The sequence below is a fragment of the Candoia aspera genome, chromosome 17 (assembly GCF_035149785.1).
Source record: "Candoia aspera isolate rCanAsp1 chromosome 17, rCanAsp1.hap2, whole genome shotgun sequence".
Taxonomy (NCBI): Eukaryota; Metazoa; Chordata; class Lepidosauria; order Squamata; family Boidae; genus Candoia; species Candoia aspera.
Window position 1 is genome coordinate 3,674,337 of NC_086169.1, and position 25,479 is coordinate 3,699,815.

Here is a 25,479-nt window from a genome sequence, read left to right on the forward strand (position 1 = left end):
GAGGGGAAAGAGGCTCGGGAGGGACCCTCCCTGGTTTCTCAGACTGCAAAGGAGACGGGGGGTGGGGGAGGTTTGAACTGGACTTTCAGCCTTGCAAGATTCTGTCAATGCAGCTTTGCAATAAAGTAGAATTCGCTCATCCGGTCGTGCTTCCTGTCTGGCCTACCTGGCAACGCTGACACGCCCTTACCTCCAGGGGCGCCACTCCCTCCTCGTCAGTCTCCACCATATCGGACTGTCTTGAACGGGACCGCTTGGCTCCCCGAGGAGAGGAGGAGGTGCTTTCCACATCGCTTTCCAACAAGCTCTGCAAAAAAAGAGACAGCGGAAAGGAAATCAAACGTGTGTGTGTGTGTGTGTTTGTGTGTGTGTGAGCCGTTATCGGTCTCCCCTTGTCAACTGAGCTGAGTCGTGCTGGGAAACGGCGTCAATGGCGGAGCTGCTAGGAAAGGTGATTCAGGGCGTTGCTCGTCCCGTCCTTTGCAACGCGCACCCATAAGCCAAAAGCCCTTTGCAAGATGGCGGAGGAAAACGCTGTGCTGCTTTTCCACCATGCGCCCAATCCAGAGTTGGTCGAATACTAAAAACCAGTCTTTGCATGTTTACAAGCAGTCCTCGCTTAACAACCACAATTGGGACCAAAATTCTGGTTGCTAAAAGAAGTAGGCATTAAGCGAATCCAACCTGATGTTACGACCCTTTTTGCGGTGGTCGTTAAGCGAATCACACAGTTCCCCATTGATTTTGCTTGCCAAAGCCAGCCAGGAAGGTTAAAAATGGCAATCGAGTGACCACGGGATGCTGCGACGTCATAGATGCCAACAGACTGCCAAACGTCCAAATCGTGATCACGTGACTGCGGGGATGCTGTGACGGTTGCAAGTGCGAGGACTGGTCGCAAGTTTGGTTGTTCAGCACTGTCGTAACTCTGAACCATCACTAAACGAATGGTCATTAAGTGAGGACTACCTGTATGTTCACTTCTCTAGCCTGATATTCACAAGGTGAAGCCAAGAATCAATGTGGGGATGGGGGAACTTATCCTATATACCCAAGAATTTGCTGACAATTTTAGATGCCAAAACACAGCCCCAAAATTTGATTCAGATTATCTGCAGATGGGCTTATCTGTGAGTATATGTATGTTTTTCCCTCTGCTTTTTTAAAGCATCCCTATATCCTTTACACACTTGCGGATAAGCCCATCTGTGGATAAACGGACCCTCGAATTTTTAACCAAAATATCACGTGGATAAGCCCATTGTGAAAGTCAAAACGTATGAAAATTTTGAGTGTCGGCTTCTCTGCGGGCAGTGCATTTTTCAGTCTTTTGGTTAAAGATTCGACGGTCGGCTGATCCACCGATGGGCTCACATATGCGTATACGTGGCATATTTGGATTACAGATTAGAAAGGAAACGGGCTGGATGCTTTCCCAGTTAGCAGAATACTTCTGGAAAAAAAATTCCCTGCCAGCAGAAAACTAGCCTTTTCCCTGACATGCTAGCCCTCTGCTTGCAGGGAGGCTTCCCTCCCCATCGCTCGAGCCTGCCCGCTTGCGAAGTGCACAGGCAAGGTGTACCTCCTCCGCTGTTTCGTCCCCTTCATCCTCTTCCGGCTGGTACTCGTCGTCGGAGGAATCGTCGTCCTCAAGAGGGATGTCCACAAACTGAGGGGGCTGCAGTAAAGAGATCCCAGCGGAGGCCAAGAGGAAGGAACAAGAACGCAAAGCTGAGCTTCAGAGAAGCAAAGTAGGGAAAGCCACCTTCGGGGAACGGGGAACTAGGCAGGCAGGGAGGGTGAATTTAAGGCGGGCCAATTACAACTTCAGAAGGTCTAAACTTTAAAGCTTAAAAACTTTAAAAAGGAAGACTTCTAGGCCTCCCTCACCACTTTTTAACACCCAAAGACTCGAGTTTATACGCTGGAGCAGAACCCATCTCTTGCAAAGAAACCACAGCTGTGCTTCCCCAAGAACCTGCTAGATGGCCGCACGGAGGGCGACGGATGAATTTACTCTCCCGCTGATTAGCTTTTGTGGGTTTTGATGGTTTTATAGGCTTTTGTTGTTTTGTTTGCATTTTGATTCTTGATGACTGTGGTGGTTTGAATTGGGCGAGCTGCCCAGAGCCACCAATGTGAGATGGAGGGCTATATAAATTGAATAAATATATAAAATATTTATTTATATTTAAATAAACAAATAAACAAACACCCAGAGTCCCCTTTTTGGGAGAGATGGGCGGTGATAGAAATTTGAAAAAATAAATAAATAAATAAAATTTAAAAAAGAAGTACATAAAAAGCCAGAAGGGTCAAGAATCCTGGCTTACTGTTGACAACCCTCTGCTAAATGAGGGCGCCCCAATATTATGGTTTCGCTACCCAAAAAGAGGCACAGGATGTACGGCTTGCACTTGGAGATCACCTACCCCAGGTGTTTTTCAACCTTGGCAGCTTTCAGATGGGTGGACTTCAACTCCCAGAATTCCCCATGCTGGCTGCATTGACAGAACCTTGCAAGGCTGAAGTCCACCCATCTGAAAGTTGCCGAGGTTGAAAAACACCGACCTTACCCAATCCTTACCGGCGCAGCAAACGTGTGACTTTCCAGATGTTAATGGACCTGTTTGTTTATTATTTATTCATTACTCAGATTTATGCAGCTGCTCATCCCACAGGCCGCAGAGGTAAGGAACAAAAGAAGGCCTGCCTCTGCAGATCATCAACATCTGAAGGCGTTTCCTGATCGAGAAGTCAATTTTTCGTGTTATCCAGTTGGAAGCTGTCAAGCAAGCTAAATGTGGGAGCTGCCTGCAAACACTCAATTCCCTTTCTGGCTTGTGACGGGAGTGGCGCATCCGGAGAAGAGACCTGACAAAATACTGGCGTAGCATCTGTTATCCTGCCCAGATACCAACCTTGGCTTCATTGGCTTTCTTGATGGGAGAAATATTCCATGTCGGAATTACCTGAGGAGGGAACAACCGTGACTGGCACCCCTGCCATCGATACAAAAATCAGGCAGTGCGTGAATTTTACCAAGGACCCCCCTCCCCACTGATTCATTCATTCATTCATTCATTCTCAGCACTTCCTTACAAAGGCCCCACTTTCATCCAGTCCATCTCAGCAAACAGGAAGACTCCATTGTCTCACAATACTTTGATACACTACAATTTAATTTGGAGTGGGGGGAGAAAGAGAGAGTCTGTAGGAATGAACAAACGGCGTTGATTACTGCATTGCCGTTTTTCCAATTATGACAAAACCTTCCAGATTGGATTACTCAAGTGCCTGTGCCTGAACTTCGTCTGCACTTTCCTCCTTGCATGCCTGGTGGCCCACTCCAGGGGGCTAGAGAGATTCGATCCCTCGATCTGCACCCTAATTCTGTCAACTACAAAAGTCCTATCTTTACGGCTGGGGGGGGGGGCTTACGCTGACCTAAATCACCTTGAGAAAAGACAATCAGAAGAAAAAAATGGAGGGAGGGAGGGAGGGAAGGGGGCGAATGAGAAGGGAGGGAGGGAGGGAGGGGGAGAGGGGAAGGAAGGGAGGGAGAGAGAGAGGGAGGGAGGGGAGAAGGGAGAGAGAAAAGGAAGGGAAGGGGGCGAATGAGAAGGAAGGAAGGGAGGGAGGGAGGCATTGGGAAGGGGATATAAATCTTCTAAATATGGAAGGAGCCCTCGGGGCTGTGACTCCCAAGCTGGGAGAGGGGCTCCAACAGATCCCAGGAGCCACATCAGAGCTCTCTGTCCAGACGAGCGCAGGGCCAGGAACTAAGTCCACCCACAGGGGTGAGAAGGGAACTTTTATATATCCACTTACCACACCTTTCTCCACCACTTCTTTCAGCTTGGAGCGTGTCATTTTTGGCTCCTAGGTGGGGGAGAGAGACGGGGGGGGGGAAAGACGACGTTTAATCGCAAGGCAGAAGCTGACGTGAGTAGATCCGCTGTCCCCTTCTCCTGCTGAGCTAGATGCCCCTTCTGGAAGACGCTGCCTCCCACTTCCTCTATCCCGAGGGGGGCAAGACTTACAAAGAGCGGGGCGTCTTCCGTTTCACCGATGGCCGCTTTCATCATGGCCACGACGTGCTCGTTGGTGATGACTTCCTGCAGGAAGGATACAGACAAAAATACAGCTCTTGGCTGGCTTGTTTGCAAGCTCAGCGCAGCCACCCTGTGCGCTCGGCTGCTGGGGAAGATGGCCGCAGTCAAGCAGGGAAGTGGGAATGCCACCCTGCTAGGTGGCAAGGGCGGAGAAATCCGTCACGAGGACCAACACCACCGCGGCCCGTCGGCTGCTTCCCTCCCACGCTCACATGAAGGATATTCCGCACGTTGACGGCCGTCAAATTGTGCTGCTTCGCTCCGTCTTCCAACGTCCGGTCCAAGGTGTCGTCCAATCTGAGGTCACAGTCTAAAGTTTTTCCTCCTCCTCCTCCTCCTCCTCCTCCTCCTCCTCCTTCTTCCTCCGGGCACTTCCCTTCCCATTTCCTCTTAAGGGCCTTCCGCCTGTTTTTCTTCGCTCCTTCTCGTTCTTCTGGAATCAAGGAACCAGAGGCTGCGTTATCAAAACAGGCAGGGGTGTTAGGATTCGAAAGATTCTCCGAGGGGACACAGAGACAAAACCGGAACCGATTCGTTGGGGCTGGATGGACCAACAACTTGAGACACAGTATGGGACTTGGTTCTCGCGCATGATAACCGCAGCGAGGCTTTTATACCCACAAAGATGGAAAGATGCACCGATTCCCACCAGGTAAGAATGGCTGGTGAAATGGATGGCATTGGTGGCACATGGCAAAACTGACAGCACTTATCAGAGAAAATACTGTGCCTGGATTTGTTTCTACTTGGGAACCACCTTTGGACTATTCGCTGGTCACGGAAATTTTGGGTTCCGACAGTTACGTTGTTTTTATAGAAATAAAGTCAGCCGAGGTTTAACTAAGAATAAGAGACTAAGTTAGCATCGTAACCATTTTTATCTGCGTTGGAGGAGGTTGCAAGTCCCCTTATTATGTTTTCTTGCTCTCCCTGCACTTCCTCAGTTCTCCTTTAATTCTGCACTCACGCTTTCCTGTATTCTGTCCTTCGTGTTTCGACTTGACTTTGAAATTCTAATAAAGTGCTTTGTCAAAAAAATAAACCGGCAGGGGAATAAGCCAGAGGGGACGGGATCAGCTACCCCAATCGCACCAGAACTTTTGAAGCACTTGGTTTCCCAAAGAGGATGGAACGGAGGAAGGCAGAATCTGGGATGCGAGAAACGGGAGACGTAAACATAGGAGCGGTAAATCAGCCCCGCTTTAAAAAAAAGTGGTATTTGGCCCATTCAACACTCACCCACTGGAATAAAAAGGCCCATTTCTTCAGCTTCCTCCTTAACTTCTTGGAGTGGATCGACACTCTGCATCGCCCCGGGGAATTTCACATTTGGAGAAGCTTCTCCCTCCTCCCCTTCGGTCTCTGGCCTGGGCAAAAGCGGGCAAGCTAGAAGAGGAAAAATCCGTGGAAATGCCACTGACAATCAAGACCATTCCCAAGTCACGCTTTGCAGCACAAGCTAAGGGGGAACTGACGCTGGCTTCAGAGGGGAAGTATTTTTTAGCGCACAGAAAGACAATGCCCGCCGGGGGTTTTGGCTATCCAACTCCACTTCCCTACCCCATTAAGCTGATTATCCAGCAGGGTCCCCGGAAAACATGCTTCGTTGGCAAGCCTGCTATGCACCTCTGAAATGAGGATCGTCTCGACTCTAGCTAGCCCCTGGCTTCTGCATCACCTAACATCCTCGCAATGATAAGAATCTCCATGTCAGGGTTGCTCAACTGGGGCTCCGGGGCACCCAAGGGTTCCGCGAGAGGTCCCTAGGGGTTCCCTGGGAGATCACGATTTATTTTTAAAAGTATTTCAAATTCGGGCAACTTCGCGTTAAAGAGGCAAGTTTCCTTCTTTATTTTTAGCTTAGGAACACTGTTAATGCATAGATACAGCCTACACATGGAACAAATGTAATAATTTTGTAACTCCTGGCCTGTATTTGAGCCTGAACATGCAGGGGTTCCCCAAGCAAGGCCTGAGAAATATTTCAAGGGTTCCTCCGGGGTCAAGAGGTTGAGAAAGGCTGTTCTATATGGATACATGTGGTCAGAAAGGCTGGTTATCTGGCAAAGTAAGTAAGGTGTAGGGGATAAGATGTTGGACTAGGAGCCAGAAGACCCGGGTTCAAGACCCCCTTCAGACACAGAAGCTCCCTGGGGGGACTCTGATCCAATCCCTCCCTCTCAGCCCTACGGACAGGGCAGTTCCGTGCTAAAGGTGCTGGAGAAGAATTAGGGAGATGAAGGTTCAAGTCCTCCCCTTGAAGCTCCCTGGATTATTTATTTGGCCAGTCAGTCTTTCTCTTCCCAGCCTACCTTGCAAGGTTGTTGTTGGGAGGGAAATAGGAGGGATTTCTATACAAGTCCCTGAATGAAAAGGCAGGGTATACATCAAATGAATAAATGAATAAGCTCCCTTGATCTGTTTGCCCTACTGGCTGATAGGAGCTGAAGTACATTAAATTGAGAAAGTATCAATTTGAGGGAGGGCCTGATCTAGCTGCCTTACCAGCAGCAGCTCCTCTACAGCCGTTACAGTAGTGTTTCTTCAACCTGGGGAACTTTAGGATGGGTGGACTTCAACTCCCAGAATTCTCCCATCTTAAAATTCCCCAGGTTGAAAAACACTGCAATACAGAATCAGGGATGAAAGAAGCAGGGCCACCCACAAACCTGGACCCATCAACGTCTCCCCTTCATTCAAAGGAGGGCTGTTCTCGTGCTGACCACCAGCTTGGTTCCCCCCACCTGAAGGAGAAGCCTCCATCGGAACAGGCTGGGCTTCAGAACAGGAATCCATCCGGATGGCTTTCCTCTTCTTGCATGGCAGCATTGCGGGGGGGGGAGACATCGCCACTAGAGCTTTCCTGAGGATCAGCTGCAAAGAGAAAAGGGCGAATCTGCAGGAGAGGCAACCACACTGCAGCACGCACAGGGCCGGCCTTGAAGACTCTCAGAAAGCGTCGGCGGGTTTACAAAAAGTGGCGCTTGGTGAACATCCCGCTGCTTACAAACAGGCTAGCATAAATACATCCTTCATGCAAGAAAGGTAGCAGCACAATACCACTGTTACTTGTCCCAATGTCCTGCAGTGTGCTTTTCCTCGTTATTTTCCCCTCTTTCAAAGGGGATACCTTTCTTAAACACGCAAGGCATTTGCGTGCAAGAAGAACGCGTCAAACGGGCAACGTCTGACCCACAATCCACGTCGCCATAATTATATGCTTAAGTTTCAATGTAATTATGCTCTTTGCAGAGTTAATTCCACAAGAACATTCTGCGAATGGAGTTTGCTTCTTTCCGTTTTATCCTTTCCACGGCATATGTAGTTTTGCACTTCAGAACTGATCAGTGGGCTATAAGTGTATGTTCAATCCCACTGTACCTTTTCAAGAGACTCAAGGGGAAAAAAATACTTCTGTTGTTATGGTCAAGGGAAGAAAAATTTCAGAAAGGAAACTCAGTGGAAGAAAATGGCACAGGTCCAACGGATCCCACTGAAAAGGAAGCCAGGCTTGCCTTACTGTTTCTCCACCTTTGTTCTCTTGACTATGGAATGGATTAAATGCCATATGCAACCAGTAGTTATTGTCCACTTCCCACGCTGTGTGTTCCCCTGCAGTTTTGGGGAATGAGAGACATTGCCTTACTGCCTCTTTTCCACCTCGGAAATCTAAAGGTTCGGCAATCTCAAAACTGACCTGCCGAGTTAGAAAACTTTTCATTAGGCATCTGAGAGAAGCCGAGTTCGGTCCCTAAAACTGTACAGCCACCTTCACTTTTAGGATACCATAAAGATCTTCACTGACGTTTCCGGCTGCAACAGATGGGCGAGACCACCTTGCAGGATCCTTGTGTGGGTAAGGGTAGAGGGACATTATCCAAATAATCCAATATAGTAAAAGACAATAAGTAAAATAAAAGATAACAAACTATCCTGAACTCTGAAAAGGAAAAGAGAGGTAGGTGGCTTTGATCACAACTAGACTTGCTGGCTGGGGATCATGGGTCTCGCTGTTCCACATGAACCAAGGGCACCAGGTTAGGGGGGATTTCCAGGAACAGGGCGGGAAGGCACCACCCCAGGATGATGGGCGTTGTAGTCAAGTACTTTTAGAGGGTGCTGGCTTGGGTGAAGGCCGCCGACGGCTGAAAGATACCCCATGACCCCCGGCAAACAGCAACGCCTGCGGCTGGGGATGATGGGAGTGGCCACTCACCACAGCGGGTGACCCCAAACTGGGGGGAAGGCGAGTCCCGGGCATGACGAGCCAGTCGCCGTCTCCACCTCGGCCCCCAAGCACCCACCGGGCCCTCGCGGGCCCCCACCGCTGCCCCCCAACTCACCCAGCTCCTTCCCCGGCGTTCCCCGCACGGCGGCGGCGGCGGCGGCAACCTCCGGCCATTTTCCAATCCGGAGCCCCCGCTTCTCCGGCCGGAAGCGGAACTGACGCGAAAAACGGCGGGGGGGAGGCACAAATACGCGCTCGCGCATGCGCGACCGGCCCTCGCGCTGCCATATTTCGTCCTGGCAGCGGGATTGGTCAGCCGAAATTGCGCCGCTGTTGGACGGCTGGCGAGGGAAAGAGGGTCGGCGTCGGGCGCCGACGAGCCTAGATCTCCTTCCCGATTCCGAGCGCGCGAAAGAAAAGGGAAGGGGGCCCTAGGCGAAGCAAAGGCCGCCATATTGTTTGCTGGCGCGGCCCTTTCCGAGGATTGTTTTTCGGCCGCGACCTTGGGAGGCCACGTGACTCGGGGGCGGGGCCAAACTCCGTCCCGCGCGACCTCTGACGTCAGACCCCCTTGACTCTGCATTCGGTCGTCACCTCGCGCTGTTACTGTGACTAATGAGTTACTTTATCATTGTTGGCAAAGATTTCTTCGCATTGCAAACGCTGCCGCATCCCTTAGGGTATCAAGCTTTTCCAGGGGGGCACCCAATATCCGAATGTGGCACGTATTGATTATTTTCTAAATTGCCCCAGTGCTTCTACAGTATTATTTTGGTTGCATTTTTCCACGAGGAATTAATTCCATACGTTGCATCGCCCGAAAGAAAAAAACAGCTGGTCCTCAGACCTGGAAAAATCTTCCTCCAGCCTAACGTGAACCTGCGATGGCCAGACTCTACATTTAGGGCGATAAGAGATAGTGCACGGTAGTCTCAGCTCAGGGATGATCCTTACTGGCTGAAAAACCTTGTTTTCTAAAAACATTTATTTATTTATTCGTTAAAACTGAACCTTATTTATTTAAAAAACACAGAAACCCTCCACGCTTCCCTACCAGGAGATCCCGCACTGCGTTCCCGGCTCAGCGATGCTTATGCATTGCTGTTTTGTAAAAACGTTTCTGTCTTTTAATCTTAATGAAAAATCGTCCTCCTTTACGGAAAAACCCGACGAAACTCTCTACGCTCCCACGCTTCGCATCCAAAGCGAAACGGCTGCCCCGGGGCAGAGAATGCCCTAAAACCGAACCGAGCCGAGCTGGGGCGGGGGAAATAAAAAAGGTGCAAAAGCTCTTTGCTCAGTGGCAACCGGCGAACGGCTCTCGGGAAGATGCATTTGGTCTCCGAGGGGTACTAAACCTCTAGCAGGCCCCGTTTGTGTCCGCCTCCGCCCGCCTCCACCCCGCAGCAAGGCCCCGCCCGCCCTGCCCAGCCACCTTCGGGCGTCTCCGGAGCCCAGCGAAGGCGAGACGCCGACGGCCGAAGGGGGCGGAGCCCGCCCGGGCTGCGTTCGAAAGGGGCGGGGCCCGCCCGGGCCGCGTTCGAAAGGGGCGGAGCTAGGGCAGCCAGAGGACCAGTCGGCCGCTCCTGCATCGCGCTGGGAGCCGGAGAGCATCTTCAGCGCCGCGCCCGCCGACGGCGACCCCCGCGCGCCTCGCCTCGCCGCCGCCGCCCCTCCGCCGGCCGCCATGGCCGAGATCGCCAGCGTCCGCCCCAGCTTCGGTGAGTGCGCCGGGCAGAAAAGCCGCTGCGCAACGCCACCCTTCTCCGCGGCGCTCGCGGCCCCCGGGCCTTTGCCGTAGGCCGGCATCCTCCTCCTCCTCCTCCTCTCTCGCTGCATCCCGGCCCGGCCCAGCCAGCCAGCCCACTCCGGCCTCCGCCTCCATCGATCGAGGCTTGCGGCAGGAGCCGGATGCACGGACCCCCCCCCCCCGCACCGCCCCGTGGTAACCCCGGGCCTTCCGCCGCGGCGGCGTTGCACGACTGCCTGCCCCCCCCGCCCCCGCTGGGCCCCTGCCGTGCAAACGTTATGCCCACCGACCCACAGCAGGAATCGCTCCTTGCGCTGTTCCCTTGGCCTGCGCATCTTTGGCTGGCGCTGATGGGTGCAGGAAGGAGAGAGGAGAAACACGAACGCACGCACTCACGCACACCCCTGCACAATCCGGGGACACCGCCACCCAAAACATCTCCCGCACCCGCCCACCCTCGGCCTGCCCGCCTGCCCCCGTTCGACCCCCTCCTTGCTGTCTACCGTTATCACTTGCGGGACCGTTAGGAAGGGGCAGCCAGCGATGGAAGGCATAAAAGCAAAATAACGTTTAAAAGCTCCCCCCTCTCCAGCTGGGCATTGGCAGTGCCATCCTCCCCCTCTCCATTTCCAGCTTGGTCCATCATCCACCCAGTCGCCATGTATTTCTGCCGGGAAATCCGAACACAGGCTGGGCCAGCTCCCTGTCTCCCCCCACCTCAAAAAAAAAAAAAAAAGATTATCCCTTTTGCTTGCAGCCTCCCAGATTCTTTGGTGCCGGTCCTTCCTATCTCTGCTAACCCCCGCCCCTGCCACACACGGGCGTGCCCAGCTGTGGGAGCTGGCCAGGCCCGGAGGACCAGAAGAGGCTGATCCCAGACTTTCAGAGCCCGGAAGGGGTGCAAGGCAATCCCCTTTTGGAGGGATCTCCTCCCCCTGGGGGGGTGCTGGGGGAAGGAGGGGGCAGGTGCTGAGTGGGGGCTCTGAGAAGGCAGGATGACGTGATGTCTATTCTGGGCCAGGCAGCGCCCCGGCCCCTGGTAGCTTGGGAGGCAGGGAAAAAAAAAACAACAGGAAAAGCCTTTGTTTGTTGTGTGTGTGTTGTGTGCCCCCCCCCCCCCGGCAGCCATTGTTGAACAATGATCTGGGTGATGATCTGGGTCTGAAGTGTGGGGAGGGAGGATGTGTGGAGGTGAGGCAAATCAAATTGTAGCTGCTGCAATCCACGCATTGCCCCCGGGAACATTTGCCCGAGGCAGAATGCAACATCCAAACCAGCCGGCTTGCAGGCGCCTGATGTGCCTGGGGGGGGGTTCCTTTGGGAGAACTAGGAGACTGCTAATCTACCCCGCTGTGATTTTTTCCCCCTTAATTCAGGAGGGCCTTTAAGCTGCTCCTCACCATTATTAGAATATTAATAGTAGTATTTATTCATTTAAATTTATTAGCCACTCAACTTCGATGGACCCCTCACCTCTTCCAGCGGTCAGTCATGGACCACAAAGTCCATCCCCACCGTGACTGGACAGATCTTCCTTACCAAGTTAAGCAAAGTTTCTGGCCAGGGCTGGGACAGAAAAGCATGAAAAAATAAAACATCATGGAAGCTGTTAATTTCTCAGACCCCTCAATAGAATACATCCAAACGGTCCTGAGGTGTTGGCGCATAACTCCCTGACAGCTTATCCCCAGGGACAAGCCTTTGATTCGTATTTTCTCTCCCACACACGCACAGACACACCTACAATTCAGCTTAAAAAATCCATGCAATCGTATTTTGATCCTACTGTCCCAAAATAAAACCACAACCATAATAAAAATAAACCAATTGAACTTGTATTCTGCCCAACTTTCAACAATTCTGGGCATTTGCCATGTTATAATAGTTTTGAAAGTACACTACTCTTGAATTTATAGGTAAGTTTGCCTTTGTTAATTAAACTCTGAATTTTTAATCACCAATGCACTGCCTTGTAGAGCCCTCTAGACTGACCTGAAGCAAAAAGGGACCATAAGTTGAGTACAGGTAGTCCTCATTTAACAACCATTTGCTTAGTGACGGTTTGGACTTACAACAGTGCTCAAAAAAACAACTTATGACTGGTTCTCACACTTATGACAGTTGCAGCATCCCCACGGTCACATGATCAGAATTTGTGTGCTTGGCACCTAATTCACATTTGTGACGTGACAGCATCCCATGATCGCCATTTTCTGCCTTCCCAGCTGGCTTCTGGCAAGCAAAATCCATAAGGAACCATGTGGTTCGCTTAACACCCACAGTGATTTGCTTAACGAACTCTGCAAAAAAGGACATAAAATTAAGTCAGGCTCGCTTAATGACGGCTTTGCTTAGCAACCAAAAATCCGGGCTCAATTCTGGTCGTTAAGCGAGGACTACCCGTAACAGCTTTTCCACCCAGCTAAAGCACACCAAGTTAACCCATTTTAGGCTTTGGACAAGCCAAATGCATACCACCATGTGGTTCTCGGCTGGCCGGAAGGCAGATGGAGTAGACTCTTTGCTTCTTGCCACGTGTCAAAATCCCAAAGTGGGGCACAATATTTGAGGCGCTGCGTTTCTTTCCGTGAGCATGGTTTCAGCAGATGGAAATAGAAAGCCATTTGGATTAAATTGCTTTTTGCTCATCAGAATTTTCCTGCAACTAACTCCGGATGCTGTTCAAATCACGTTAGAGGAGGATTATCACGAGAGCGGGGGTGAGTTCGGAGTCCGACACGTTGGCGTCTGCCTCCCTCTGCACTGAAATCTAGCAGGGTTTCCCCCCCGCCCCCCTTTTCTGTGATTTTCCTATTTTCCACTGGTGTGATTTCAACTCAGGGTTGCTGGGATGGTCACTTCCTGCGATTGCCTCTAACAAGTTCCATCTTTCTCACAAAAACACACCCAGCCTGGCATCCATGTACAGACACCAAGGGAGATGGAACCATTCATTCGCAGAAAATCACTGGGGGGATTATAATTCAAATAAACACAGCTGGTTTGGGGCTTGGCACATCTGCGCCATGCTTGTCAAGAACAGAAAGTTGTTTTTTTTAAATCTCATTCGTGGACAAAAAAATGCAAATTCGCAAGAAATGAGGGGACCATAAAAAACTGCAGAAAATAAGAGTTTAGCCTTTGTCATCGCCTTCCTAAACTCCCATTTAAAATTTGGAGAAGAACCTGGCGCGTCAAGTCTCAATCTGTTTCATTCCCCACGTGCATCTCTGGGTCAGCACTTGACCCTAAGGCGTGGTTGATTAATCAGCTGAGATGGGCTGTGCTAAGCCATAAACATGGATTTACAAACCACAGGGGCTGGGCTCAGACCCCATTGCTAACCCCAACCCAAGCAAACCACAGTTTGGACGGTGTGCTAACTTGGCCAGTAGTTTTGATTGCAGCGATGCATTTTCCCGAGCTGTTTGGTTTCTTTTTGAAAATTCTTTTCTTTTTATTTAAACCCTAATTCATTTAGCGTTTTATTATTATTTCAAACATTTGTTTTTCTAACTGCCCCTCCGTGCCTTGGAGAAAAATCCCTTAAGTGGCCTATTTTTTCTTGACTTAGCCTCAACTCTAAGGGGGAGCCTCAGCTTGAGAGGCATTTTGACTCCGGTGTGCAGAGACGAGGGTGAAAAACCCCCTCCTTTGCCGATAACTGGCTGCTGTTAGAAATACATCCACTTCTACCATGTAACATCAAAACTTCTTAAGGTTTTGGTCCAAGAGGTCACAAATTACGTGTGTAATTTGGAATGTGGTGGGAGCTTACAGACAAGTTTTCTTGATTCTGGAAGGACTGGAGGGTGGACGGTGTCGCATGCCACCCGTCAGGCATCTCCACTGCCTGTTTTTGACAAGAGCAATGGGATTTGTAGTCCAGCAAGTTTTTGAAGCATGCCCAGAATGTTGCCTAGATCGTCTGTTTCTTTGATGAACACCATTGTACACCTAACAGCAACGTTCTACAGGTAGTCCTCACTTAATGACCATTTGTTTAGTGATGGTTCAAACTTACAACGGTGCTGGAAAAACCAACTTACGACCGTCCTCACACTTATGACTGTTGCAGCATCCCCGCGGTCACGTGATCACCATTTGGGCGCTTGGCATCCGGTTCACATTTATGACCATCCCAGCGTCCCGTGGTCATGTGATCGACATTTTCAACCTTCCCAGCTGGCTTCTGGCAAGCAAAATCAATGGGGAGCTGCATGATTCGCGTAATGACCACATGGTTTGCTTAACACCCACTGTGATTCACTTAACGACCACCACAAAAGTCATGAAATGGGTCAGATTCGCTTAATGACCGCTTCGCTTAGCAACCAAAATTCTGGTCCCAGTTGTGATCATTAAGCGAGGACGATCTGTACTACTTCTGATGTTCTGTTCTCCTTTTAACCAAAAGGGAGATCAGATTTAATGGCGCTTTTGCAAAGTACATAAAATATAGAGATCTTATATCTCCCTATAGAGAAAGCGGCCCCCAAAACAGTCTGGTAAGGGCAGAATGTGGCCATTGAATGTTCTGGGATGGTGGTAGAATAGGGGGAATGAAAATGGAAAGCTGATTGCATTGCAACAGTCCAAGTCTACTCATAATAATATGCTCCTGAAAGTATCTCGAGCATATAAAGAGAGGTCACTGCCCCAAGGAACTTACAGAACCGACATCTTTTTGGTGAAGACAATGGTGGAAGGCACCGGCAACTCTTACCATCAGGGTAGGGAGAAATAGAAGGAGCAGAGTAATATGACATAAGTGCAAGTCAACAGAGCTCTTAGTATGTCATCAGCTGGACCTTTGTAAATAGTCTCTAAGGGGCTTGTACAAAAATTAAAAAAAAAAAAGATTAGGGACTTCCACCTAAGTCTTTTTTATATGCAACTCCTCAGCCAAGTTTTTTTCCACCCCATCTTTGATCAAATTCCTCCCCAGAAAAATGCAGGAAAAGGGGAGGGGGTGAAGGCCAATGGGGTGGGAGGGGCGGCAAGGGGGAAAGAGGCGACAGAGACGATCCTTGCATTATCTGTGTTATTTCTGAGGCCGTGTGCATTAGATCGATAACAGCCAGCTATTTTTAGTTTTTCGTCTTTTTATGGCGGTTGTGGTTCTGTGGTGGTTGTGAGGGGGCGGCCACGCAGATACAAACAAGGAGCAAACTGCACCCTCCCCAGCACTGGTGATGGTACCTAGTTGGGTCGTGAAACGTCTGCAAGCAAAGAACCAAACGTGGGGAGCACGTAGGAGATTGGTTGTCCGCTACTGTGCCTCCATTCCCCAGCATCTCCCACCTCACTCTGCTAAACGATAGGGCCAGCCATATCCGAAAGGCAGATAACTGTAACAAGGGATCGAGGAGATGGACAGATCACAGATTCCCCTGGGTGCTAGGATCTTCAGCAGACACTGCAGGCACGTTTAAATTAATTGGCCTCCCTCCCTCCCATGTGCATTTCTGCTAGTCAGGCTACAGACCGACCTCCACCATCTAATTGGCCGGCCTCTCTCAGCGTCCTAAACCTGGTTAACTCGTTTTATGGATGGTCATGCGATCCTGAACTATAAGCCAACTGGGTTGCAACTTGCAAAGCTTTTTTTTTTTTAAAGCAGAACTAACCACAATCCAGACTATCTACAGATGCATCTGGTGCACATACAGGTGCTCGATTTGTAACTCCCCGCGGTTAAGCGTGTTAACGGCCATCACACGCTTTGGCATTAATGCACAAGGCCTGGGTATTTGGGGATGGCGTGTAGAGCTGTTATATGCCTCTTTTTGAAGCTGCTTCGATTGTCCCGAAAGTAAGGAAGGCTGGGATCTTAATGAGCAATCCTAAATCATTTTTTTTTTTAAAGGGAAGTTTCCTTAAACCAAGACAGACGGTAGCTGTGTGTAGCTCCACTAAGACGGCAAGGCGTCTCCTCTAACCCTCAAATTACATTAAGTACTCAGAAAGTGGAGAAGAGGAAGCTGCCTTAGACAATTCCTTGATTGAACGCCAGTTTGTCTGCCCTACTTGGCAGTAGAGTTCCAAAGTTTGTGATCTGTCCTTCCTGAGCCGCATGGGCAGTGGGGAGATTCGACGGGCAAATTCCTGAGTTATAAAGCAGGGGTGGCTTTTGACCTGCCCCTGTTCACGTCTGGCAGGTGAGGATGGTACATGGGCTCTTCGCTGATCCTCTCTCCAATTCTCCGTCCTCAGATGTCTCCCCCATTGTGGCTGGTCTCATTGGTGCCACGGTCCTGGTGGTGTCGGTCTCCGTGACGGTGTTCGTGTGGACCTGTTGCCACCAGCAGTTGGAGAAGAAGCAGAAGGCCCCTCCTTACAAGTTCATCCACATGCTGAAAGGTATCAGCATCTACCCAGAGACGCTGAGTAACAAGAAAAAAATCATGCGGATCCGGCGAGACAAGAAGGGTGTGGCCCAGAAGGACGGGAACGGTCACCTTCTGGTGGATGCGGCTGAAGCCGGGTTGGTGGGCTCTGACAAAGCCTCCAACGGCCTAAACACAACTTCATGCATCAACCAGCTGCCCATCAAAGTAGAATATGGAGAAGAGCTGAGTCCCAATCAAAGCTTGACCCCAGCAGGCAGCAAGACTTCCTCGCTGTCCTCTCCAGAAGAGGAGATCACGCTAGGAACATTGACCTTCTCTGTGGATTACAACTTCCTCAAAAAAGCTCTCGTGGTGACTATCCAAGAAGCCCACGGGTTGCCGGTGATGGACGAGCACAATCAGGGGTCGGATCCCTACATCAAGATGACCATCCTGCCGGACAAGAGGCACCGAGTGAAGACGCGTGTTCTCCGGAAGACCTTGGACCCCGTCTTCGATGAGACCTTCACCTTTTACGGCATCCCGTACAGCCAGCTTCAAGATCTGGTCCTTCACTTCCTCGTGCTAAGCTTCGACCGCTTTTCTCGAGATGATGTCATCGGAGAGGTGATGGTGCCGCTCGCAGGGGTGGACCCGAGCACCGGGAAAGTCCATCTAACCAGAGAGATCATCAAGAGGAACATACAGGTATGGAAACGTGGTCTTCAGGTTTCCCCTACGCGTTCTTCTCTGCATGGGACCTGGGAGATGGGTTCGATTTCAGCTCCCGTTGTGGGCTCTGCTGGCTAGGGAATGATGGGAACTGTAGTTTGACACGTCAGGTTAAGGAAGGAAGGCTGTCATCGTGTTTTGGCTCTTCACAGGAAGAAAGGGCGTGGAGCCAAAACCTAGTAAAGTTGACGTGAACCTTCATTTCCAGCCTTGACAAGCATCCAGAGCAAGTAGATTAGGATCTGAAAGGTGGAAATGGATGGAGCAAGCTGAGATGGACTGAAAGTTAGCTTGGGAAGAGGGCAGAGGAAGCAGTAAGGCCAGAAAGTTTGCCCGGTGCAGGGCACCAAGTTGAGAAGCATTCTAATTTAAGATGAGCAGAATCTGTAATCGTTCTCCTCTGAATTTTTTGGACACACTAACAGCACTTTTTGTTCCCAGCACCAAGGAGGGCATGACCTGCAGAGCAAAGTTGGGTGATTTCTGGGGCTAGCAGCCATATCTAGAAACCTGGGAGCGTATTGCCGAGGCCCTGGGGCCGAGACGCAGTGAAACCCATCCTGTGGGATGGAGACCCATCTGCAGGCCATTGCGGTTGCTATGGATCAATCCAAATTACGTCTTGGCTACATTAAGTATGCATTAGGTTTTTGACGTATGGCATTTCCCGCGGTGTAGCTGAGTTAAATCTCAGCAAAAACTTAAGTTTTTCTGCACCACGCTATCATCAGATCCATGAAAGCGGATGTGATAACAACTTTTAGTCTTTAGACTGCCCAATCGCTTTTTTTTTTTTGCGGGGGGGGGGCTGAATCCATTAAATGGGGTTGCTATTTTTAAAACAAAACCCTGATTTTTTGAAAAAAAGGTTTTTTTGAAGGACCTCAGTCTCCCTGCACTCTGGTGCCCCCCGGTTGCTCCAATCACAGCTCCGACTGGCTGGGGAGGGTTGAAGATACAGGTCAAGGCTGAATTAGAGTTGTATTTTTAAGACGGTAGGAAGACACCCATAAGGAGGGCCATTCTAGGCAATAGAGCCGCTGCCCCGCCCCAATCACGAGCAATAACACAACGGTGGAAACGTTGCTGAGAAAGAATTTAGAACTAGGATTGAGGTCAGCAGGCACAGAAGCCTTGAATACGGTCAGCCGCAATCAGCCGGGTCAGCGTTATGGAGGCGTTTGGGAAACCGAACGCTGACTGTAGAATAAATGCAAAGATTGCCAAAAAAAAAAAAAAAAGGAAAAAGAGGAGAATCCTTGTTCTGATGCTACACGACCCTTTACGTCTGTGCAGTAATATTGCTTCCGGCAAAGTGGTCCTGCCTAGGATTAGCATGCCCGTCGTCCCCGGGAGAACAATGCCAAACCCATCCAGCCCGGAGGCTGCTGCAGGAAACACCACCACCGTGTCTGGATTGCACCCGTGGCCTCTGTGGGATCGTAGTGGGGGCAAGGAAGAGTCAACACCCAGACCTCGGGAAGGTTTCTCAACCTGTGGGTGGGAGTTCAGTGGTGAGCGTTTTCTCCCAAGAAGGCCACTAAGGAATTGCAAGGTTAACGTCCCAAGCACGGCTGTAACGGTGGGAGAACGCCATTTTTCAAATAATACGCCGCGCAGCTGTTAAAAGGCTGAGCTGCAATTCAGGCCTGGATCCGTAATTAAGTGAAGTGTGCTCGTGTTAATTAGCGGGGGACGTTGAGAGACGCGGCAGCTTCTCCCTCCCCCCCCCAATTAAATTAACTAATCGGCTCTGCGCATGATGCACGTGGCTTAATTTACATGCTTCAACCCCAGATTTATGGGGATATTTCCTTTTTTTTTGATTCAGACCGGCCGGCGAGCAATTCTCTTGCTGGCTGGGGAATTCTGGGAGTTGAAGTCCACATCTTCAGGTTGCCGTGGTCGAGAAGCACTGCTTGAGAGGCAGACATATTTCTATAGCATTGAAGCAAGCAATGGGCAGAAGACTCTTCCCATTCCATAAAATGCATCTTTAGCCTCCTCCAAATTTTAAGACAGGCTTCCCCAACTCCGAGTCTTTCTCCTGCATTTTCCAGAACCCCCAAACGGCATCTGGAGAAGACTGCTCTTGATAAAACAGCAGCCTTTGGTGCTTGCTCTGTTGGACAGCTCCTGGGCTTGCAATACCCCATCAGAGCGATGTCTTAGAGGCCAAAGGGATGGAGTTTTCACACACCTTTATATTTCAACTGGAGCAGTTTAGCTTTGATTTGCAAAGTGCATCAGCTGCGAAGAGGGCTGGGGTGTAAAGGAGGACGCAGAAAGCTTGGTGGGAAAAAGAAGTGGGATTTGCATCCATTCCTTGAGGTCCGTCAGGCTTCCTACACCTATGTGCAGCAGCAAGTTTCCAGGTGTTTCTGGAGAAGGGCTTGATCTCCCAAGCTCTGACAGCCAGAATCGGCTTCCTTCTCTTGATTTTAGGCCCCGTGAAAAGTTAAGAAAATGACGGATGACGGGGAGTTGGCCACTGGGCTGAATTTGAGTGTCTTGTTGGATAATACCCCAGTGTTTCGGAGGCCGGCTGTCCAAGCCAGGCACTACCTAAGCCCTGAATGTAGGGCACCAAAAAACCATGGCAACGAGGCCAGTATTCACAGGATTAATAGTGGCTTTGCAACACTCGGCAAGGTTCCAGTTTAATTCCACCTTACGAGCTCAACAAAACCAGATCCCTTCCCCACCCCACCCTTCTTCCTTTCCTTCTTTAAAAAAACAAAACCCTTCCAGATGAAAAATCCTTTACCCGCAAGTTTTTTTTAAATAACTTAATCCTTTAATATCGCTGTTGCAGCCAGAAAGTAGTTACGGGGTGCTGCAAAAAGGCTCAGTAAAACACAAAGCCTTGTGGCTCATGCCTATTGTTGACAACTTTGGAGGGGTGTAAAGACAGCCTTGGGGCTATCTTCGTTCCTCCTCATACTGGGAACGGAGGGGAGCCTTCTTCCTGAAATAAGGATCAGATCCTGTACATAGCTAGATTGAAGGAGGCTGGGAACTCTGTTCGGGAGTGGTGGGAAAAACTCTTAAATAGAACTTTGACAAATTCAGCATGGGGTTAAAATTAAACACTTGGAAATAAAATAAAATAAACCATTGGAAAAGTCATGACGAGCACAGGAGCTGATTGGTAGTTTCTGGTTTTGTTTCCTGCAGTTGTGAGTTGTTGCTGCTGCAGTTCTTTTAGCAGGCCAGCCCTGGTCATGCCAAGATGACCAAGTTCTAAATACGCCTACTGGTCAAAAAGCTTGGAACGGATAGACAAAATGGTGGGATCTGGCTGGGCAGAAGGGCATTATCTGCGACGGGCAGACATTCAACAAGTATTTTCCATTTGGTCTTCTCTGGAGGGCCAAAAGTCCATGCCTGTTGAACACCCTGGGAAATTGAGACGGGGCAGGAGAGAAAGGGAAAAGCCAGATAGATGGCCCTCCATCTGGATGGTGTTCAGAGAGGATTAAAGAAACTCATGGAAGCTGATGCAATTCAACGGTGGTAAGTTGATTTCCAGCATCAGAGGCAGGATGCTTCTAAACACCGATTTTGTGTGGACACAAGCAGGAGAATGCCGTAGTATCCTTACAGAAAGGCGCATCTGGGCGGCCACCATGAGAAACGCTGGACCACATGTGGTGGAGGTCAAATCTTGTCAGATTATCCTTCTACCCGAGCTGTGGCTCAGCTGCAAATGTTCTTTCCCTGTTGTTGTCCACCCAGACTTTGAGAGTCAAAGGCCCGAGAGAAGGTGGTTGGAGATCTGAGGAAGTCGGCCAGATAGCCTCGGGTGATGTAAGGTGGACGTTCAGATGATGTCTCCTCTCTTTCCAGAAATGTGTCAGCAGAGGGGAGCTACAGGTGTCCTTGTCCTATCAGCCTGTCACTCAGAGGATGACCGTCATGGTGCTGAAGGCAAGGCAGCTGCCCAAGATGGACATCACTGGCCTCTCAGGTAGAAGCTATTTTCTTCAGCTCATCCTTGAGTTTCCTCAGACACCTTCCAAAAGCTTTCAGCAGGTTGCTGAAATGTTGGTCTGCATCAACCTTTGCATTCTTATTTAATGTGTTAGCGAAGGATGAACCAACTTGGGGAAAGGTTCCCTGAAGAAGAAAAGCTTCATGACCTTGCCCAGAGCATTAACATCTTCAGAAGCAGCCATGTGCTTGGCTGCAGCACCAAATCTTGGCAGCTTCTTCCAGATTTCAAAGCTCCCTCCCAACGGGAATTAGTCCAGCCCTCTCTCAGAATCCTACCAACAGACAAAATCACCCTTATGTAGAAAGAACTTGGATGACCCCTTAAGTGCAGTGTTTCTCAACCGTGGCAACTTGAAGATGCGTGGACTTCAACTCCCAGAATTCCCCAGCCAGCCAGCATGCTGGCTAGGGAATTCTGGGAGTCGAAGTCCACACGTCTTCAAGTTGCCAAGGTTGAGAAACACCGCCTGAGCGGATTTACTGATAATTGGTATAGTCGTCAATATTTTTAGCTGGCTGATGTTTTTAATCATATTTGTGTTTTAATTCCATCACTCAAGTCAACCTTGCTTTTATTAATCTATTTAATCAGTTTGGATGGCTGCCCATCTCGCAACTTTAGCATCCCTGGGCGGCTAATGTTAGAAAAACTTAGTTAAGTGCCATTGGGTACAAGTCGAGATAGGAGTCCCACAATTACGTTCCTTCTTCATGCCTGCTGGCAACTTAACAAGTCATCAAATATTTGAGTGAGATTACCGCTGGAGCTTTCTCTTCTGCCAAAAGGAATCAATTTAAGGAGAACCAGGGTGCCGTAGTGCCTTAAAATGTGATTAAACGATCCTGATCTTTCCTGCTGTGGGAAAGGTTAGGCAGAACACACCTTTTAAGACACAAGACTGGATCCCACGCTTTTTGCGTAGCCAAATCCTTACTTTGTCACTGAGCCTAAACTATAAGCTCCAAATTGGGTGATCTTGAGCAGCTTGGATAAACAGCTTTGTTCCTGGACTGTGTTATTGGCCTCCTTTTCTCCTCCTCCTCTTCCCCAGATCCCTACATCAAGGTGAACATCTACTACGGCAGGAAGCGCATTGCCAAAAAGAAAACCCACGTGAAGAAATGCACTTTGAACCCCATCTTCAACGAGTCGTTCGTTTACGACATCCCCGTGGATCTCCTCCCCGACGTCAGCATTGAGTTCCTGGTCATCGACTTTGACCGCACCACGAAAAATGAGGTGGTGGGGCGGCTGATCCTGGGGGCGCACAGTGTCACAGCGGGCGGAGTGGAACACTGGCGGGAGGTGCGCGAGAGCCCCAGGAAGCAGATCGCAAAGTGGCACAGCTTGAGTGAATATTAGCAGGGTATATGGAGGGCGCTGGGTGTTGACTCACACCTGTGCACGTAAGAGACTCTTGACTCCCCCCCCGTCCCTTCTGTTTTAGTCGTAGAACTAAAAGTTTCCATAAGAAGCAGCTGACTGGTTCTCTGTTGTGACATTTAACATTTACAGGGCGCGCGCACCAAGTTTCTACAAACGGAGCTACAGAAAGGGGGGGGAAAGAGTGCATTAATTTTAACAATACCACACAGCATATATAAGAACAGTTGTAATTGCGCTATTGCATGCCGAATACAGACGTTTAAAAGGGGGGGGGAAAGGGGGAAAAAACCACAAAAAAATTAGTATAACTTACCAATATCGAGATGCAGTTTTTAACGCAGTTTATCTGTCACTATGGAAGTTGTGTTTTGTGCTGAACTGTCTTTGCAGGTATTCACAACTGGTTCTATTCAGCTTCTCTTCCTGACTTTGGGTCCCCCCCCCTTTTTTAAAAAACAAAACACAAAAATTCTGGTGTCGACCTGCTGGCTCTTTGCTTGCCCTGTCTCGGTTTAAGCCTTTGCCGTTCCGTACGATTTGGACGGATTAACTACGCTTGTACATATACGCAGTGGTTCAGGCATTTGTCTAAGGGCAGAAGAAAACCCTTCCTGAAGTGGGTGTAAAATGCCTGAATGGCACTTGCTGCTTAAAATCGTTTCCTGTAAAATAAATAATGGGATTAACCCAGCAGTGCACATGGCCCACACGCCGTTCAAAATCTTTGCCTCGGGTAGGAAAATGTCTGTGGCCAGAAACCTCCCCACCCTCTTTTATGGCTGAACACGGTTCAATTTAAGAAGTCTTTTTTTAATTTGCACTCGGAGCAAAAGGTGTGATTTTTAAAGCCTGGAAGAGTCGTCAAGGAAATGTGCTCAGGGTAAATAGTTTTAGGGGTATTTCAGGGGTACGGAACCTGCCAGGGATGGCTGGCCTCTGGTGTCTCTGCACACCTGCTGGCATGTCAAATAGACAAGGCTGATGGGACTTGTAATCCAGCCATCGGAGGACCCTTGGTTCCCCGCTTCTAGCTTTTCAGGCATATGGAAACCGTTCTATTCCTCCACAGGAGTAATGGGAAAATGAAGGCGTTCAGATGATTTTTTTTTTTTTTTAAACCACCACCATCACCATACACGGGAATACTTTTGTGAAAGTTGCTTCACCATCAAATTTCCCAGCTGTGAATCACTTTTTGGTTGTTGTCGCGTTCCTCTTCTCTTTTTCCTTCCACCTCGTGTCTGTTGTAAAAATTAAAACAAAGCTAAACTCTGAGAAGTTACGATTTTTTGTGTCAAAACAAAAAACAAGGAAAAAAAACTTTAAGGGAAAAAAAAAATAACTTGAACCATGTACAACTGCGTAATGCTGTTATACTAACCAAACAAAACTGTAATGCTATCTGTAACGTCAACATTGTTTTAATGCACACCCAGACATTCAAATAAAGATGGAGTCACTTTACATTTATTGATTGCTTAATTGATTGAGCAATTCAAACTGGGCAGGGCCAAGAAAGGTGGGGAAGATGCAGGTTGTAGCCCCCCCCCCCCCAAATCTGGGATTCCTGCCCTGCCTACTTAACCAGTTCTGTGGAATCAATCACAATTGGCTGTCGTGCATCGCGCTAAGCCAAAAACTAGTTACCAACTCCACTCGACGCCAAGTCAAAACCAAACCAGCCATCTTAAATTTTGGGGGGGGGGGAAGGAATAGAGTTTTTCTCTTAATTTTACGCTAGAAGGAAAATGGCCGGTGTCCAGATCTTTTGCGCAAATCAAAAGTGCAACTGCCCTCGGAACATCGGTTGTGCTCACACAACACGCCGACTGACCAAGGATGTTTCTGCCAAGCGTCCTGTATAAGCCCAACTTGGTTAATGGCTCAGCGTGCCACACCAACCCAGGAAAAGGAGCCAAAATGACTCCATTATCCACAGCCATGCAAACACAGGCCCTCAATAGATCTCTTAAAACGTTTGCGGGTAAAAAGGGGGACATCTGCCTTTCTTGATGCTACAACTGGGGATCCTGCTGGCGAAGGCGGCTTGGTATTAATTTTCCTCCTCTGCCTGCTGAAGCCTTCAGCTGCTTCTGCCGTATTCCCCTTGGCTTGGAAGACCGGTCAGCCGTCATCGGTTTGCAGCTCGCCTCGTGGGCCTGCCACCTAGCGGCCGGCCGGCCGTGGCCACTGGCATCGCGGAAAAGCTGCTCCCACCCGTTGTGCCCCTGCCCGCCCGGGCGCGCAGTCTCGCTACAAAGGCATTACCTCATCCGAGGCACCACCACACTCTCAGAAGAGATGCGAATTCCTCCCCGCCCTCCAGACAACAGGAAAAACCCTCCAGGCTTTTTCCGCTAGAAGGAAGTTTAATATCGAATTACAAGATGCTCCCCCAAGGAAAACACAATTGTGAAGGGCCAGCCGCATCCCTCGGTTACAGCGAAAAAGAAACACAGCCACCCCACCCCGGCATTGAATGTTAGCAACAGCTTTGCAAATAACAACTATTAGTAACAGGACTACAGTGATTGTGTATACACACACACACAAGCACACACGCAAACACACCACTTTCACCCAGGACAGACGTCCTGCATCTGATGAAGTGCACTGTAACTGACAAAAAAACATGCCATAATGAGTATTTTCTTGACCGGGGAGTTTCTTACACAGCTTGTTTTTATTTTTTAATCAAACACACTCTTTACGTGTTTTCTATAAACAGCCAACTACCAAGAATCAACCAGCATTGAAAATGTTATTTTAGATTGAAATATAATCACTTAACTACTTTCAAGAATTTCAGTGCACCAGAACAGCCAAGACGACTCGATTTTCCCAACTTAATGTTCTTCGGATGCGCAAAATTTCCCCCCAAATAGCATAGCTGACTAGAAATTATGAAAAGAACATCCAAAGGTCTATTAAAAGACTAC

General features: G+C 49.4%; 2 protein-coding genes across 4 annotated transcripts in view; one reads left to right on the top strand and one right to left on the bottom strand.

Annotated features, from left to right (window-relative positions):
• The window catches only part of LOC134506723 (GON-4-like protein), a 31,309-nt gene extending 22,770 nt beyond the window's left edge, over window positions 1-8,539 (bottom strand). For all 3 annotated transcript variants that reach the window (XM_063317006.1, XM_063317005.1, XM_063317007.1), the window contains exons 1-9: window positions 8,459-8,539; window positions 6,860-6,989; window positions 5,355-5,501; window positions 4,328-4,548; window positions 4,044-4,118; window positions 3,832-3,882; window positions 2,922-2,972; window positions 1,583-1,678; window positions 191-307 (exon numbers count right to left, since the gene is read on the bottom strand). In XM_063317006.1, coding sequence (XP_063173076.1) covers window positions 191-307; window positions 1,583-1,678; window positions 2,922-2,972; window positions 3,832-3,882; window positions 4,044-4,118; window positions 4,328-4,548; window positions 5,355-5,501; window positions 6,860-6,962 — 861 coding nt within the window. In that variant the 5' untranslated portion in view covers window positions 6,963-6,989; window positions 8,459-8,539. The remainder of the gene's footprint in view (window positions 1-190; window positions 308-1,582; window positions 1,679-2,921; window positions 2,973-3,831; window positions 3,883-4,043; window positions 4,119-4,327; window positions 4,549-5,354; window positions 5,502-6,859; window positions 6,990-8,458) is intronic.
• A 1,356-nt stretch (window positions 8,540-9,895) lies between these two features.
• On the top strand, window positions 9,896-24,004 carry SYT11 (synaptotagmin 11). The gene is made up of 4 exons (XM_063316814.1): window positions 9,896-10,064; window positions 16,310-17,133; window positions 21,007-21,127; window positions 22,206-24,004. Exons 1-4 carry the CDS (start codon window positions 10,031-10,033, stop codon window positions 22,514-22,516), a joined length of 1,290 nt encoding a protein of 429 aa, XP_063172884.1. The 5' UTR covers window positions 9,896-10,030; the 3' UTR covers window positions 22,517-24,004.
• Window positions 24,005-25,479: the final 1,475 nt, after the last annotated feature.